The 17,721-nt window shown below is 41.5% G+C and overlaps 1 protein-coding gene across 2 annotated transcripts; it reads left to right on the top strand.

The window, feature by feature from the left end:
• The first annotated feature begins 15 nt into the window (after positions 1 to 15).
• LOC111969504 (zinc finger protein 143-like) lies at positions 16 to 14,220 on the top strand. Of its 2 annotated transcripts, none has more exons than XM_070445467.1 (16): positions 16 to 436; positions 1,318 to 1,430; positions 1,566 to 1,655; positions 1,888 to 1,983; positions 2,137 to 2,262; positions 2,778 to 2,971; positions 3,094 to 3,159; positions 3,235 to 3,348; positions 3,469 to 3,544; positions 3,782 to 3,907; positions 4,099 to 4,278; positions 4,391 to 4,618; positions 5,400 to 5,533; positions 11,947 to 12,102; positions 12,364 to 12,465; positions 13,738 to 14,220. In XM_070445467.1, exons 1-16 carry the CDS (start codon positions 285 to 287, stop codon positions 13,816 to 13,818), a joined length of 2,034 nt encoding a protein of 677 aa, XP_070301568.1. In that variant the 5' UTR covers positions 16 to 284; the 3' UTR covers positions 13,819 to 14,220. The 2 variants fall into 2 exon arrangements, with proteins under 2 accessions (XP_070301568.1, XP_070301569.1); XM_070445468.1 differs by having other exon boundaries at positions 1,900 to 1,983.
• Positions 14,221 to 17,721: the final 3,501 nt, after the last annotated feature.

Consider the following 17,721-nt stretch of genomic DNA (forward strand, 5'->3'; position numbering starts at 1 on the left):
TAGGCTACCATGAGGCTTTGCGGTTCCAAAATGGCTGTGTCCAACTTCGAAAACGTTTTTTAGGATTATATTTGTTTATTGTGCTGAACGAACAGCACTAATATCACGTATAATAACATAGATGAGGTTAAATATTTTATTGGAAATCGCTTGAATTTACTTGCAAAGTTAAGCGGTCGCAATTGTGATCCAGAATGGCGTATGGAACGTACCCCAAAAGCAGAATGTGAAGAATTTATGGTTATGGGAGGTCACTAGTCAATGATTGAAATGACTTTGAACCAATGAGATTACTAGAAGCTTGCGTGACTGAAATATTTGCCAATCATCGGGGCAAGTGCTATCTTTGTACATGTTCCAGGGTGCGCGCACAGGAGAACATTTCCTGCCCTGATGCATGGTGGTCGAACCGAAGGGATTGTTGGAAATTTTTGAGGTTCGTATAAATGTGGTTTTACCCAGTGTGCCTTTCTACAGCCATATCCAGTTTGGGAGACGGAAGGGGATATCTGTGCTCGCCGTTTGATATGAGAAATATACTCCATTAAACCATATTTTAAATCATGTATTGTCTAAAAAAAAATATATTATTCGCTAGCCCACATGCTAATTAGCACTAGCAAATTATTTGTCCGCGTTCTTTACACTACTAACTGCTAACTAGTTAACGTTAGCCGTTCGTTTAAGAGGCTAATTTATAAACTCGATTTCCCCATTGACTGTTTATTTAGCTAACTAACTTGCCCTTTCTCAACATTAACTAGTTTGCTAGTAGATACATGAATGACGAACTAGCTAGCTAACTTAGCTAACGTTAGTGAAATGATCACCGAGTGTCGGTTAGCTAACGATAATCGAACAAAAACTGTTCTCAGCTAACGCTAGCTAGCTAACGTTTGTCTAATTTAGTTCGTTACCTATAGTTAGATAGGTATAGGTAAAAAAAAATACTAATCACATTCATAGTTGATACGGTAACGTGATGTCTGACACAGCTAGCTGAAGCTGCACTGTTGACTGCCCTATCAAGTTCCATCCAACTTGGCAACAACATGAACTGTTGAATCTGCGCTACTCCTATCAACTGTTGTACAACATGTCAGCTGGAAGCAGTTGGACGTTTGATTTGTATTATTAGTGTACATATGATCTAGTAATGCAACAGACACTGCTATCCAATTGAATAAAGTGGGTCTTGTCGCATCCATAAATTATCTTTGTGCATCTGACTACAAGAGTTGTATGGAAAGTGACTGACTGCACCCAATGCAGCCACACACAGTGAATTTAACGTATGTGTGTGTGTTCGTCTGGCAGAGCGACAATGCTGTTGGCTCAGATTAACCGGGACTCCCAGGGCATTGCAGAGTTCCAAAATGCAGGTGGAGACACTCAGCAGGTCACCCTCTGTTTGGCAGAGACTGTTTCAGGTGAGTTCATCCATGCCTTTCCATTTATCGGTGGGGATTCTGCCAAGTTTCCAGCAAAGCAAAAAGTTACTTACACATGCTGTTATACATCTAGAGCCTGTTTTTTTTCTCCCTTGTGTCATTTGTGTTCAAAAGATGGCGATCAAATGGACATGGACACTGTGAGTTTACAGGCTGTGACCCTTGCAGATGGCTCTACAGCTTACATACAGCACAACCCTAAAGGTAACTCAAATGTCAATCATCTCCAAACATACAGTAATGGAAAGTGGCCACGAAGGTATTGGCTTGACTAACAGTGAACACTACCCCATAAAGTAACCCCCCAAACGGTCTGACCATGTAGAAAGAGTTGKTAACCTTGCTTGGCCAAGTCATGACAGATTTCTTCTTTCTATTGATTATTAGCATGATTTAGTCCATTATTTGATGAGAGCAGTCTGATTGAAGAGTGCAGTCTCCATTTCAGATGGAAAGTTCATGGATGGACAGGTCATTCAGCTGGAGGATGGATCTACTGCATATGTCCAACATGTATCAATGCCAAGAGCAGGTCTGTTTTCCTCTTAGCAATGTTAATTATTGCTGTGTTGTAATGAATCATTCATATTTTGCTTATTCATGACACTATCCACTTTAAGATTAAACTGTATTGTAATGGGGAAATTAATATAATTATCAATATTTCCCCATTTTTACTTATCAGAGGAGGCCAACAGGTGGACAGGATCCCCTTTGTGTGATGTAATTGGAGGAGATGGTCTGAGACTTGAGGATGGTCAAGCTGTGCAGCTGGAAGATGGCACAACCGCTTACATCCACACACCAAAAGGTTTGTCTCAATCTTAAAGCTGTGACATGTAACCTTTTGGGCGACCTGACCAAATTCACATAGAAATGCGAGTCATAGATCTGTCATTCTAATTGAAAGCAAGTCTAATAAGTGGTAAATTGGTTCTATGTGCGCTATTTCTATGCTCCCCGATCTTAAGTTTAGTTTTTGCATCTTTTACTTTCGGTTTTGTACACATGCATCAAACAGACGAAAATATAATAGTTTTGGTTATTGAAAATATATTTCAGAGATTTAGATGGTACAATGATTCTCTACATTGCTTGTTTTGTCACAAACTGAAATTAAGCAAACTTAAAAAATAAAAAATAAATAGCAACTAGGAAATGGCAGAGTAATTTCTGCATATTGCATATTTTTAAGATTGTTGTAATCCTTTTGTAAATGTGTTTTTACCCAGTGTTTCATTTTTTTCGGGAGAAATTTGGATGGGTAAATAAAATAAAACAACTTTTTGCCATAGAGTATTAAACTTCACTGAAACTCCCTCACAGATACCTATGACCAGAATACCCTGCAGGCTGTTCAGCTGGAGGATGGCACCACAGCTTACATCCAGCACACAGTACAGATGCCTCAGACCAACACCATCCTGGCCATCCAGGCAGATGGAACAGTGTCAGACCTGAACGCTGATGGAACCCTCGACCAAGAGACCATCAACGTGCTGGAACAATACACCGCTAAGGTAGTTTGCTTTTGACATTGTATCTTAACAGCTCATCGACTCAGCATTATATGCAATTTTCAAATACCTTATCTGTTTGAGGTAAAATGGTCACTGGTTATTACCTCCTTTTGTTTTCTCAGGTGGAAGCTGATGATGTCAACTCCGTACTGATGAGAGCTGAGCAAGATTGTGGTGTGCAGATGCAGGTACTATACTTCTCATGTTTATCTATGTCATATCATATTTACCACCAGTGTACATTGGATACATATTTCTTTCAGATTGTGCTTCAAAGGCAGAGTGGTCGTAGTTCTAGGGAGCAGCCTACAGAGAAATCTTTCCGCTGTGACTATGAGGGCTGTGGGAAACTCTACACAACAGCACACCATCTGAAGGTAAAGCACACTCACTCCCTGAAAATGACTTGGGATCTTGAATGTAGAATGAATCAGATTCAATTGGTCCAAATGACATCTGTTAATCTTGTGTGATTTGCTCTTTTCTGCCCTCTGCAGGTACATGAGAGGTACCACACAGGTGACCGGCCATATCTGTGTGATCACCTGGGGTGTGGAAAGAAGTTTGCTACAGGTAATAAACGACCTTCAGACTAATGCAAAGGTCATAAAACCTTTGCGATATGAAGCTGAGGTGCTCTAGGCATATGTCATAGTAACCTTGTTGTTGAAATGGCTAAGGAGATATCAGTTTCCTCAGTTTGAACAATTCCTCACTCATTATCTGAACAATGTTGGTCAGTGTGACTGTGATCCATTAAACGTACAGCACGTGTTTCCAACTCAGCAWAATGTGTTTTTTTCTCAAAAGGGTATGGCCTGAAAAGCCACATCAGGACACATACTGGTGAGAAGCCTTATCGCTGCCAGGAAGTGCACTGTGCAAAGTCGTTCAAGACGTCAGGTGACCTCCAAAAGCACATCAGAACCCACACAGGTACAAAACTTGTCCAYAGTCAGACTTATACCTAGTCTTATCCCTACAWATGCAATCTACAGTGTACAASTAGTTMTTYTTTTTGRCCTCGGATTTGGATTAGAAATCATMTGATKATGCTGTTTATAAATMATCTCAWCCATGAARTTGAAGAGGTCTTGAACAAGCTCATCATCCCCTCTGTACTGTAGGCGAGAAGCCATTCATGTGCCCGTTTGAGGGGTGCGGGAGATCGTTTACTACCTCTAACATCAGGAAGGTGCACATTCGCACACACACAGGGGAGAGGCCTTACTACTGTGCAGAGCCTGGCTGTGGGCGAGCCTTCGCCAGTGCCACCAACTATAAGAACCACGTGAGGATCCACACAGGTATATAGTCCTTCTGTTTCTCTTTATGTTAAAAGTCACACAACAACATTATTCAGTCCTTTTTGTAGTGTGGACTTTTACAGTGTGATTAATGAAGGGGATATATTTACAGGAGAGAAGCCTTACGTTTGCACAGTCCCAGGCTGTGACAAGCGGTTCACAGAGTACTCCAGCCTTTACAAACACCACGTTGTCCACACACCATGCAAGCCCTACAACTGCAACCACTGTGGGAAGACCTACAAGCAGATCTCCACCCTGGCCATGCACAAACGCACAGCGCATAACGTCACAGAGCCCATTGAGGAAGAGCAGGAGGCCTACTACGAACCCCCTACAGGTCAGGCTTGGAAGTCAACACCACCTTACACAGATGTATTAGTCATCAATGGATGACTTCATCTTATTTGTCGTTCGTCACCTGTTTTTTGGGGAGGAGAAAAAAAAGAACCCAACCTATGTGTACCAAGGTGTAACTAGTGGTGACCTAATAACCATAAACATACAGGTAACTGCCAAAACAAAGGAAACGCCAACATAGTGTCGTAATAGGATGTTGGGTCGCCAGAACCGCTTAAATGCGCCTTGGCATACAAGTGTCTGGAACTCTATTTGAGGGATGTGACACCTTTCTTCCATGAGAAATTCCATAATTTTGTGTTTTGTTGAAGGTAGTGGAAAACGCTGTCTCAGGACCACTCCAGAATCTCCCATAAGTGTTCGATTGAGTTGATCGATGCTCCTTGTAGATCCCTCTTTCAGATAAACTGAGATTTCTTCTAGCCATGGTAGCCAAAATAATGGGTAACTGGGAATTTTATACATGACCCTAAGAATGCTGGGATGTTTTTGAATTGCTTAATTAACTCAGGAACCACACCTGTGTGGAAGAACCTGCTTTCAATATACTTTGTACCCCTAATTTACTCAAGCGTTTGCTTTATTTTGGCAGTTACCTGTAGATTACCTCTAAAATCTGACGTATACCTCAGTGTTTAAAGGTTGACTCACGGTGAATCACTGACTGCTTTTATGCCCTTATCAGGACTGCAACCAGAGTAATGACTGAGTCACGAGACAATTATTGAGAAATGTCATTGTTGTTATTCCATGTGATTCAGAGGCCATCGATGATCCCTCAGTGAATTTTGCCCCGGTTGAGGAGGAGGAGGAGGAGTCCTGTTCGGAACAGATGACTGAGGCCATTGGTCAGCAGCATGTGCAGCTCATAACACACCCAGATGGAACCCAACAGGTTAGTTTAAAATAAATGGTGTCTGCACATTCATTTAATAATTTCACCTGAAGTGTACCACACCCATATTTATAGCCATAGGACGAGCATCAATTAGAGCAGTCTATACATYTAAGTTGAAAGGAGATTTTTATATATGATGTATGTGTGTGGGTATATATACAGCATTCTGTATACATCTGGCCATTCTTTGGACACTGTGTTAACAAACCTCCAAACGAGCTTCAATGCCATACAACACTCCTTCCGCGGCTTCCAACTGCTTTTAAATGCTAGTAAAACTCTTCAACCGATTGCTGCCTCCACCCGTCTAGCATCACTACTCTGGATGGTTCTGACTTAGAATATGTGGACGACTACAAATACCTAGGTGTCTGGTTAGACTGTAAACTCTCCTTCCAGACTCATATTAAGCATCTCAAATCCAAAATTATATCTAGAATRGGCTTCCTATTTCACAACAAAGCCTCCTTCACTCATGCTGTCAAACATACCCTCGTAAAACTGACTATCCAAATTATCCTTGACTTTAGCGACGTAATTTACAAAATAGCCTCCAACGCTCTACTCAGACTGCATCCAATTTGCTATCACAGTGCCATCCGTTTTGTCACCAAAGCCCCATATACAGTTGAAGTCAGAAGTTTACATACCTTAGCCAAATACATTTAAACTCAGTTTTTCACAATTCCTGACATTTAATCCTAGTAAAAATTCCCTGTCTTAGGTCTGTTAGGATCACTACTTTATTTAAGAATGTGAAATGTCAGAATAATAGTAGAGAGAATGATTTATTTCAGCTTTTATTTATTTCATCACATTCCCAGTGGGTCAGAAGTTTACATACACTCAATTAGTATTTGGTAGCATTGCCTTTAAATTGTTTAACTTGGGTCAAATGTTTCGGGTACCCTTCCACAAGCTTCCCACAATAAGTTGGGTGAATTTTGGCCCATTCCTCCTGACAGAGCTGGTGTAACCGAGTCAGGTTTGTAGGCCTCCTTGCTCGCAAAGGCTTTTTCAGTTCTGCCCACAAATTCTCTATAGGATTGAGGTCAGGGCTTTGTGATGGCCACTCCAACACTTTGACTTTGTTGTCCTTAAGCCATTTTGGCACAACTTTGGAAGAATGCTTGGGGTCATTGTCCATTTGGAAGACCCATTTGCGACCAAGCTTTAACTTCCTGACTGATGTCTTGAGATGTTACTTCCATATATCCTCATGATGCCATCTATTTTGTGAAGTGCACCAGTCCCTCCTGCAGCAAAGCACCCCCACAACATGATGCTGCCACCTCCGTAATTCACGGTTAGAATGGTGTTCTTCGGCTTGCAAGCCTCCCCCTTTTTCCTCCAAACATAACAATGGTCATCATGGCCAAACAGTTCTATTTTTGTTTCATCGAACCAGAAGACATTTCTCCAAAAAGTACGATCTTTGTCCCCATGTGCAGTTGCAAACCTTAGTCTGGCTTTGTTATGGTGGTTATGGCGGCTGCGTGGTCCCATGGTGTTTATACTTGCGTGCTATTGTTTGTACAGACGAATGTGGTACCTTCAGGCATTTGGAAACTGCTCCCAAGGATGAACCAAACTTGTGGAGGTCTACAATTTTTTAAATCTGTGGTCTTGGCTGATTTCCTTTGATTTTCCCATGATGTCAAGCAAAGAGGCACTGAGTTTGAAGGTAGGCTTTGAAATACATCCACAGGTACACCTCCAATTGACTCAAATGATGTCAATTAGCCTATCAGAAGCTTCTAAAGCCATGATATAATTTTCTGGAATTTTCCAAGCTGTTTAAAGGCACAGTCTACTTTGTGTATGTAAACATCTGACCAACTGGAAGTGTGATACAGTGAAATAATCTGTCTGTAAACAATTGGCTGGCCCTCACTACATGTTTGTCGCCAAACCCACTGGCTCCAGGTCATCTATAAGTCTTTGCTAGGTAAAGCCCCGTCGTATCTCAGCTCACTGGTCACCATAGCAACACCCACCCGTAGCACGGGCTCCAGCAGGTATATTTCACTGGTCATCCCCAAAGCCAACACCTCCTTTGGCCGCCTTTCCTTCCAGTTCTCTGCTGCCAATGACTGGAATGAATTGAAAAAATCACTGAAGCTGGAGTCTTATATCTCCCTCTAACTTTAAGCATCAGCTGTCAGAGCAGCTTACCGATCGATCACTGTACCTGTACACAGCCCATCTGTAAATAGCACACCCAACTACCTCATCCCCATTTATTTATTTTTTTGCTCTTTTGCACCCCAGTATCTCTACTTGCAAATCATCATCTGCACATGTATCACTCCAGTGTTAATGCTAAATTGTAATTATTTCGCCACTATGGCCTATTTTTTGCCTTACCTCCCAAATCTTACTTCATTTGCACACACTGTACATAGATTTTTCTTTTGTGTTATTGACTGTACGTTTGTTTATCCCATGTGTAACTCTGTTGTTTTTATCTTTATCTTGGCCAGGTCGCAGTTGTAAATTTGAATTTGTTCTCAACTGGCCTACCTGGTTAAATAAAGGTGAAATACAGAAAGTATTCAGACCCCTTAAATTTTTCCACATTTTGTTACATTACAGCCTTAATCTAAAATGGATTATAGTTTATTTTCATCAATCTACACACAATAAAAGCAAATACTCGTTTTTAGACAACTGAAATATACGTTTTCATAAGTATTCAGACCCATTACTCAGTACTTTGTTGAAGCACCTTTGGCAGCGATTACAGCCTCGAGTCTTAAGTATGATGCTACAAGCTTGGCACACCTGTATTTGGGGAGTTTCTCTCATTCTTCTCTGCAGATCCTCTCAAGCTCTGTCAGGTTGGATGAGGTGTTGCTGCACAGCGATTTTCAGGTCTCCCCAGAGATGTGTGATCGGCGGGTTCAAGTCCGGGTTTTGGCTGGGCCACTCAAGTTAAGTTAAGAACAAATTATTATTTACAATGACAGCCTACCCTGGCCTAACCCTAACCCGGACGGCGCTGGGCCAATTGTGAGCCACCCTATACGACTCCCAATCACGGCCGGTTGTGATATAGCTTGGAAACGAACCAGGGTCTGTAATGATGCCTCTAGCACTGAGATGCAGTGCGCCACTCGGCAGCCCTGGAGCATGTTTTCATCAAGGATCTCTGTACTTTGCTCGGTTCACCTTTGCCTCGATCCTGACTAGTTTCCCAGTCCCTGCCGCTGAAAAACATCCCCACAGCATGATGCTGCCAACACCATGCTTTACCATAGGGATGGTGCCAGGTTTCCTCCAGATGTGATGCATGGCATTCAGGTCTAAGAATTAAATCTTGATTTTAATCAGACCAGAGAATCTTTCTCATGGTCTGAGAGTCCTTTAGGTGCCTTTTGGCAAACTCCAAGCAGGCTGTCTTGTACCTTTTAATGAGGAGTGGCTTCCGTCTGGCCACTTTACCATAAAGGCCTAATTGGTGGAGTGCTGCAGAGATGGTTGTCCTTCTGGAAGGTTCTCCCATCTCCACTGAGGAACTCTAGAGCTCTGTCAGAGTGACCATCGGGTTATTGGTCACCTCCCTGACCGAGGCCCTTCTCCCCCGATTGCTCAGGAAGAGTCTTGGTGGTTCCAAACTTAATCCATTTAAGAATGATGGAGAACGCTGTGTTCTTTGGGACCTTCAATGCTGCAGAAATGTTTAGGTACCCTTCCRCAGATCTGTGGCTTGACACAATCCTGTCTCGGAGTTCTACGGACAATTCCTTCGACCTCATGCCTTGGTTTTTGCTCTGACGTGCATTGTCAACTGTGGAACGTTATATAGACAGGTGTGTGCCTTTCCAAATCATGTCCAATCAATTTAATTTTCCACAGTTGGACTCCAATAAAGTTGTAGAAACATGATGCACCTGAGCTCATTTTTGAGTCTCCTAGCAAAGGGTCTGAATACTTATGTAAATAAGCTATTTCTGTTATTTTTAATAAATGTGCAAACATTTCTAAACCCGTTTTCGCTTTGTCATTATGGGGAATTGTGTGTAGATTGCTGAGGATTTAAAAAAAATCAATTTTAGAATAAGGCTGTAARGTAACAGTGGGGTAAAAAATCAAGGTGTCTGAATACTTAACAAAGGCACTGTATTTATTTATTGATTGAATATTATAACTGTGTAGACATTTATATCAGGTAGACAAAACGTATGTTGATACCAAACAGTAGTTCTCATAATAATAAATGAATCAGATGGCATTCACAGGAAATGGCTTAAAGGATGGAAACGTTGTTTGTGAATAAAGGTGTGTGGTAGAGTTTATCCGGGTGCAGGCTGTATTTATTTTCTACCTAGTTTTCGGCCCTGCACCCCACTAAAGGATGTGTGTTTGAACACACTTCACTACCCAACAGGTTAGCAAATACTAAACTTAATTAATGTCTCAACAACCCCATTTATCCCCCTACATCGTTACACCTCTTTACCCATGGCACACTAATAATTAAATATGAAACTGATTATGACAGAGGGCCAAGTATGGCATTAGTCGTGTAAACCCCTAACTATGCTTATCTTAATCGGTATATGATCATAATCGAAGTAAGCATATGCCGAATTAACTTCTTTATGGCTGCAATCCGTTAACGGGATGATATGACAACAGCCAGTGACAAGTGCAGGCGCCACATTCTAACAGAAATCCATTATTTAAAATTCCTAAACATACATGTATCTTATACCATTTTAAAGGTAATTCTGTTGTTAATCCCACAAAGTGTCCGATTTCAAATAGACTTTACAGCGAAAGCACCACAAACGATTGTTAGGTCACTGCAAAATCACAGAAAAACACAGATTTTTTCCAGCCAAAGACGGAGTCACAAAAAGCAGAAATAGAGATAAAAATCACTAACCTTTGATGATTCTCATCAGATGACAATTCATAGGAACTTAATGTTACACAATACATATGTTTTTGTGTCGATAAACTTCATATTTTATATCCAAAAACCTCAGTTTACATTGGCGCCATGTCCAGAAATGCCTCCAAAATTCCGGAGGAATTGCAGAGCCACGTCAATAACATAATACTCATCATAAACTTTGATGAAAGATACAGTTTTACATAGATTTAAAGATACACTTGTTTTCTAATGCAACCGCTGTGTCAGATTTCAAAAAGCCTTTACGGCAAAGCACAATGTTCCATAAATCTGAGAGCAGCGTTCAACCAAAAAGGAAGCCATACAGTTACCCTGCAATTTGTGCAGTCAACAAATCATAAAAAGCATTATAAATCTTCACTTTGCTGATCTTCGTCGGAATGCACTCCACTTCCACAAGAAATGTTTGTTTTGTTCAGTAATGTCATTCATTTATGTCCAAATAGCGTTTTTGTTAGGAAATCAGTCAGAAGTCAGGAAGCGCGTTCACTAAAAGCAGACGAAATGTCAAAAAGTTCCATAACAGGTCAGTAGAAACATGTCAAACGATGTATTGATCAATCTTTTAGAATGTTTTTTACATAAATCTTCAGTAACGTTCCAACCGAGAATTACATTGACTTCAGATGTGCGAGGAACAGAGCTCCCTCTCATGTCAGAGCATGGTCAGGTCATGATACGACCTGACTAATTCCTGTCTTCTTCGGCCCCACTTCACAGAGAGCATCAGACAAGGTTCTCTCAAGACTGTTGACATCTAGTGGAAGCCGTAGGAAGTGCAAACCTCATCATATCCCACTGTGGTATTCAATAGAGGCTTGGTTGAAAATCGGACCAACCTCAGATTTCCACTTCATGTTTGGATTTTTCTCAGTGTTTTTGCCTGCATATGAGTTCTGTTATACTCACAGACATCATTCAAACAGTTTTTTAGAACTTCATTGTGTTTTCTAATCCATACTAATAATAATATGCATATATTTAGCAACTGGGACTGAGGAGCAGGCAGTTTTACTAGGGCACCTTCGGGCACCTTCATCCAAGCTACTCAATACTGCCCCTGCAGCCATAGAAGTTAAACACCTGGTTTGAGCAATCTTTCCCAATTAGAAGGACATGTAAACAGTTCAATCAGCGTTCCAGCATTGTATTGCGTCTGCGCATGTGCCAGTTACTGCAAGCCTCCTCTTATGCCGCGGAGTGAAGTGAGTTTTGGAAAAAACTGAAGTATGCATCTTAATAGTTGTCACATACAAATTTAACATTAAGTGTACACAACATTAAGAACACCTTCCTAATATGGTTTCAACCCCCCCCCCCCCCCCCCCTTGGACTGTACAAGGTGTCGAAAGCTTCCACAAGGATACTGGCCCATGTTGACTCCAATGCATCCCACAGAAGACCGCTTTGTTAGCTGTACAATATTTCATAGAGGGCAAATGGTAAGTATATAGTGTATGATAAAATGTTACATGCTTTTCATTCCCAGGTCAGTATCTCCCAGGCTACATGCAGGCGTGGGGAACACAATTACCATGGTAACCAGTGTGATGCACCACCTTCACGGTTTCCTTCCCATGGAATGCTTAATGCAGATGGAACACATTCAGTCACCATGGTAGCAGTAGATGGTACAGAAGAGCAGGTGAGTTTTACTAAAACTTTTACCACCATGATCTGAATCCCAAATGTGTCCCTGTGTTTAGTTCTGTTCGATACCTTAACAGTGACAGAACTAGAATGATGACTAGTGATTCTATTTCTATCAACGCACCCACAGCAAACACCAATAGAACTGTTCATTTCCACTTAATGGGCAAAACCCCCTTTCAGACATACTAATCATTGTCACTTGTGATGCGTTTTTGACTTTGGTCTTAATTACATCTGAACCTCTTTACCCCAGGTGGCCATTGATTTGGCCTCCTTTCAGGGCATGCAGACAGAGGAGGGGGTTCACCCTGTCACTCTGTTAGCCACCTCAAACGGCACACAGATCGCTGTCCAGGTAGGGGACTCCCTCTGACACAAAACACCAAATATTGCAACATATAGAGACAAGCAGGCCACACAATATATTCCCATTGGATGCTGAGAAGCATAACACGTTCAAATGACACTGCAGTAGCTTTAACAAACAGCTGTTTGTTAGCCTAACTCACAGCCTTACAAAGAAGTACAGTGCATTATATTGTAGTCACTGAGCTGGCCTACAGCAGTGTGAATCTGAGATTAGGCCTATTTTTGTATTGACCATCATTAAGGGTCATATTCAGTCTTGAGGTACACGTGTTTTAGGAACTCTGCACCTCTCCTGTCTATTCCTGACAAATCCATTGCTAAATAGAAACAAAAACATTCAGTGTGTTGGTATTTATTTGTTTTCAACGATCACATCAGTCCTTCCATTGTGATGTTAATACAAGGTGTTTTAAGTAAATAAGGTTAGCCTTGACTCATCCCTGTAGACTCCATCCAGTCAGTCTGCTATGTAGGTTTGCTTCCCTTTGACGCCTACATGAGCTACTGTTTACTGCAATGGGAGGAGCCTTAATTTTTTAACTAGAGTGTCTCATGTGGTTAATTTCTTTACTATCAAATGAGGAGAGACAAACTTATCACACAAGTCAGAGTTATACTTAAACTAAATCTTTATTCACTTATAAGGGAGCAGGTCAATACAACACACACATATATATATATATATATATATGTGAATCGATTGAGTGCTCTACAATAATGATGGCTGGTTGACGAATTCGTTGAGAGCCCCGAGACAAAAGTACAAAGGTATTTTATAGCCAAGACACACCCCTTTCAGTCTACATGACGAACAACAGATGTATGGAATGGGTCACAAGGTAAAGATTTGTATGAAAGATACTTAGAATTCACAGCAGACAGTATCTGCTGTAAAAACAGTTATCTTTGTGTAGAGACCAAGATCTTGCCCTGGGGTCATCTCTCCCTGGTTCCATATAGAACAGAAACATTAACTCATGCTCCAGATTGTGGTCTCTTCAGGTTTTATCACCCAAAAGACATTGTAAATATCCTGTCAGTGTTATCTCCCAGAGGCCCACTTTCAGTTCACACAGACAATAGTTATAAGAACCCTCTATTCTGTTGCATAAAAAAAACATTTGATACAATAAAAGTATTTTCCTCTCACACTAATGACGAGATGTTGTATTATGTTACTTACACCTGATCAGACCATCAATCTTGCGTAAATAATATTGTTTTCTCAGTGTGTGATTTCAACCTTTCTGTTTCTTAGCTCAGTGAACAACCTTCACTCGAAGAAGCCATCAGGATAGCATCAAGAATACAACAAGGAGAGATGGGATTGGATGATTAGATAAGATAAGCCTTTCAGTACTATGACTTCTATTGAAATATTTGATGAGAACAACTGTTCTATACAAATTCTACAGTTTTCTGACTTAAGGGTATTGTTCTTAAATCAAACATGGAATTCTTTATTAAGATTTGTAAATAGACATTTTGATATGGCTGCACAAAGAGTCTGTAATGCTGAAACATCCATTACTTTCTCGAGTAAGATGTGTGTTGCTGCATGAATGAGATTAAGAAATGTAATGTGTTTTTGGACTTTTGGTACCATTTTTCCATGTGTGAATATTGTATTCTGTGTATATACAGTAAATAGCCAATGTTTTGAATCCAGCATATATTTTAACTTTGAATATGTACAAATAATGGATACACATTGGTTGTTAAATAAAGCAGTACAATTCTATATATTTGCACTAATTGTTTTTGTGATAATGTTGTAGATTTATCATCTGAAATCTACTTGATTACTATTGAAACAGGATATTGTTAAGTATTGTATTGAATTTATTTGTATGTGTAAGACCCAGTATGGTATTTGTTTATAGCAAGTGCTTAAAATGTCTACCACATCTTTACGTCAACTCATACTACTATATGAGCAGTTAGACAATTCTTATCAATTTAAGATTTTTGGGCATATTGGCTTTTTGTGTAAATAATTGAATGATATACCAAGAAGCAATTTCAGAAATGATCAATGTCTATTGTGAATGCTATAAGATTAGCTGAGGTTATAAAATGGCGCCGGAAGAAATGGCAGCAGTTTTACGGGTGCCCAACCAATTATGCTATTATGTGTTTTTTTTAAAGTTATTTGTAACTTATTTTGTACATCATGTTTCTGCAACTGTATCTTACAGCAAAAAAGAGCTTCTGGATATCAGGACCGCGATCACTCACCTCGGATTAGACAAAGATTTTTTCTACAACAAAMACGACGCACAAGACATTCTCCAAACACCCCACAGGACCGACATCTCCGTTATTTGCAAGAGGAAGCGACGCAGGTACAGAGGACAAAGAGCCGGATGCCTGGTCAGGACCCGGAGAAGGCGACTGGGAAAGCTGCCGTTACCGTCAATACTACTCGCCAACGTGGAATCATTGGACAATAAATTAGATGAGGTACGATCACGAATATCCTACCAACGGGACATCAAAAACTGTAATATCCTATGTCTCACGGAATCGTGGCTGAATGACGACATGTATATTCAGCTAGCGAGATATACGCTGCACRGGCAAGATAACATTTCTATCAACATAGAAATTGCATCACTGCCTGGTACGGCAATTGCTTGGCCTCTTGCTCGGCGTACGGCAATTGCTCGGCATACGGCCCAGGACATCACTGGAGCTAAGCTGCATGCCATCCAGGACCTCTACACCAGGCGGTGTCAGTGGAAGACCCCAGCCACCCCAGTCATAGACTGTTCTCTCGCCCCCCCCCCAAACCCTCTTTTTACGCTGCTGCTACTCTCTGTTTATCATATATGCATAGTCACTTTAACTATACATTCATGTACATACTACCTCAATTGGGCCGACCAACCAGTGCTCCCGCACATTGGCTAACCGGGCTATCTMTATTGTGTCCGACCACCCACCAACCCCTCTTTTACGCTACTGCTACTCTCTGTTCATCATATATGCATAGTCACTTTAACCATATCTACATGTACACACTACCTCAATCAGCCTGACTAACCGGTGTCTGTATGTAGCCTCGCTACTGTATATAGCCTGTCTTTTTACTGTTTTKTTTCTTTCTTTACCTACCTATTGTTCACCTAATAGCTTTTTTGCACTATTGGTTAGAGCCTGTAAGTAAGCATTTCACTGTAAGGTCTACACCTGTTTGTATTCAGCGCACGTGACTAAACTTTGATTTGATATGATCAAGTGCAATGAATTAAGCTAAAATTCCCTCAATCTCACACAATGATCAAGGAACCCACCAGGTACAACCCTAAATCCATAAACATGGGCACCCTCATAGATATTATCCTGACCAACTTGCCCTACAAATACACCTCTGCTGTTTTCAATCAGGATCTCAGCGATCACTGCCTCATTGCCTGCATCCGCTATGGGTCCGCGGTCAAACGACCACCCCTCATAACTGTCAAACGCTCCCTAAAACACCTGCAAGCAGGCCTTTCTAATCAACCTGGCTCAGGTATCTAGGAAGGATATTGACCTCATCCCGTCAGTCGAGAATGTCTGGTCGTTTTTTTAAAGTAATTTCCTCACCATCTTAAATAAGCATGCCCCTTTCAAAAAATGTAGAACTAAGAACAGATATAGCCTGGTTCACTCCAGACCTGACTGCTCTTGACCAGCACAAAAACATCCTGTGCGGACTGCAATACAATGAAGTCCCTGCGATATGCAACTGTTCAGGGAAGTCAGGAACTAATAGACGCAGTCAGTCAGGAAAGCAAAGGCTAGCTTTTTCAAACAGAAATTTGCAACCTGTAGCTAACTCCAAAAAGTTGTGGGACACTGTAAAGTCCTTGGAGAATAAGAGCACCTCCTCCCAGCTGCCCATTGCACTGAGGCTAGGTAACACGGTCACCACGATAAATCTACGATAATTGAACATTTCATATAGCATTTCTGTACGGCTGGCCATGCTTTCCTCCTGGCTACCCCAACCCCGGCCAACAGCTCCGCACCCCCCACAGCTACTCCGCACCCCCAGAGCCTCCCCAGCTTCTCCTTCAACGAAATCCAGATAGCAGATGTTCTGAAAGTGCTGCAAAACCTGGACCGCATACAAATCAGCTGGGCTAGACAATCTGGACCCTCTCTTTCTAAAATGATCCACCGCCATTGTTGCAACTCCTATTACCAGTCTGTTCAACCTCTCTTTCGTATCGTCCGAGATCCCCAAAGATTGGAAAGCTGCCGCGGTCATCTCCCTCTTCAAAGGGGGTGACACTCTAGACCCAAACTGTTATAGACCTATATCCATCCTTCCCTGCCTTTCTAAAGTCTTCGAAAGCCAAGTTAATAAACAGATCACTAACCATTTCGAATCCCACCGTACCTTCTCCGCTGTGCCATCTGGTTTCTGAGCTGGTCATCGGTGCACCTCAGCCACGCTCAAGGTACTAAATGATATCATAACCGCCATCGATAAAAGATAGTACTGTGCAGCCATCTTCATTGACCTGGCCAAGGCATTCGACTCTGTCAATCACTGTATTTTTATCAGCAGACTCAATAGCCTTGGTATCTCAAATGTCTGCCTCGCCTTGTTCACCAACTACTTCGCAGACAAAGTTAAGTGTGTCAAATCGGAGGGCCTGTTGTCCGGACCTCTGGCAGTCTCTATGGGGGAACCACAGGGTTCAATTCTCGGGCCGACTCTTTTCTCTGTATATATCAACGATGTCGCTCTTGCTGCGGGTGATTCCCTGATCCACCTCTACGCAGACGACAACATTTTGTATACATCTGGCCTTTCTTTGGACACTTTGGAGGTTAGTTGTTCCTTGGACAACTAACCTCCAAACGAGCTTCAATGCCATACAACACTCCTCCCGTGATCTCCAACTGCTCTTAAACGCTAGTAAAACCAAATGCATGCTTTTCAACCGTTCGCTGCCCGCACCCGCCTGCCGACTAGCATCACTACTCTGGACGGTTCTGACCTAGAATATGTGGACAACTACAAATACCTAGGTGTCTGGCTAGACTGTATACTCTCCTTCCAGACTCACATTAAGCATCTCCAATCCAAAATCAAATCTAGAATCGTCTTTCTATTTCGCAACAAAGCCTCCTTCCCTCACGCCGCCAAACTTACCCTAGTAAAACTGACTATCCTACCTATCCTCGACCTCGGCGATGTCATCTACAAAATAGCTTCCAATACTCTACTCAGAAAATTGGATGC

This window comes from Salvelinus sp. IW2-2015, linkage group LG10 (assembly GCF_002910315.2).
Source record: "Salvelinus sp. IW2-2015 linkage group LG10, ASM291031v2, whole genome shotgun sequence".
Lineage (NCBI taxonomy): Eukaryota > Metazoa > Chordata > Actinopteri > Salmoniformes > Salmonidae > Salvelinus > Salvelinus sp. IW2-2015.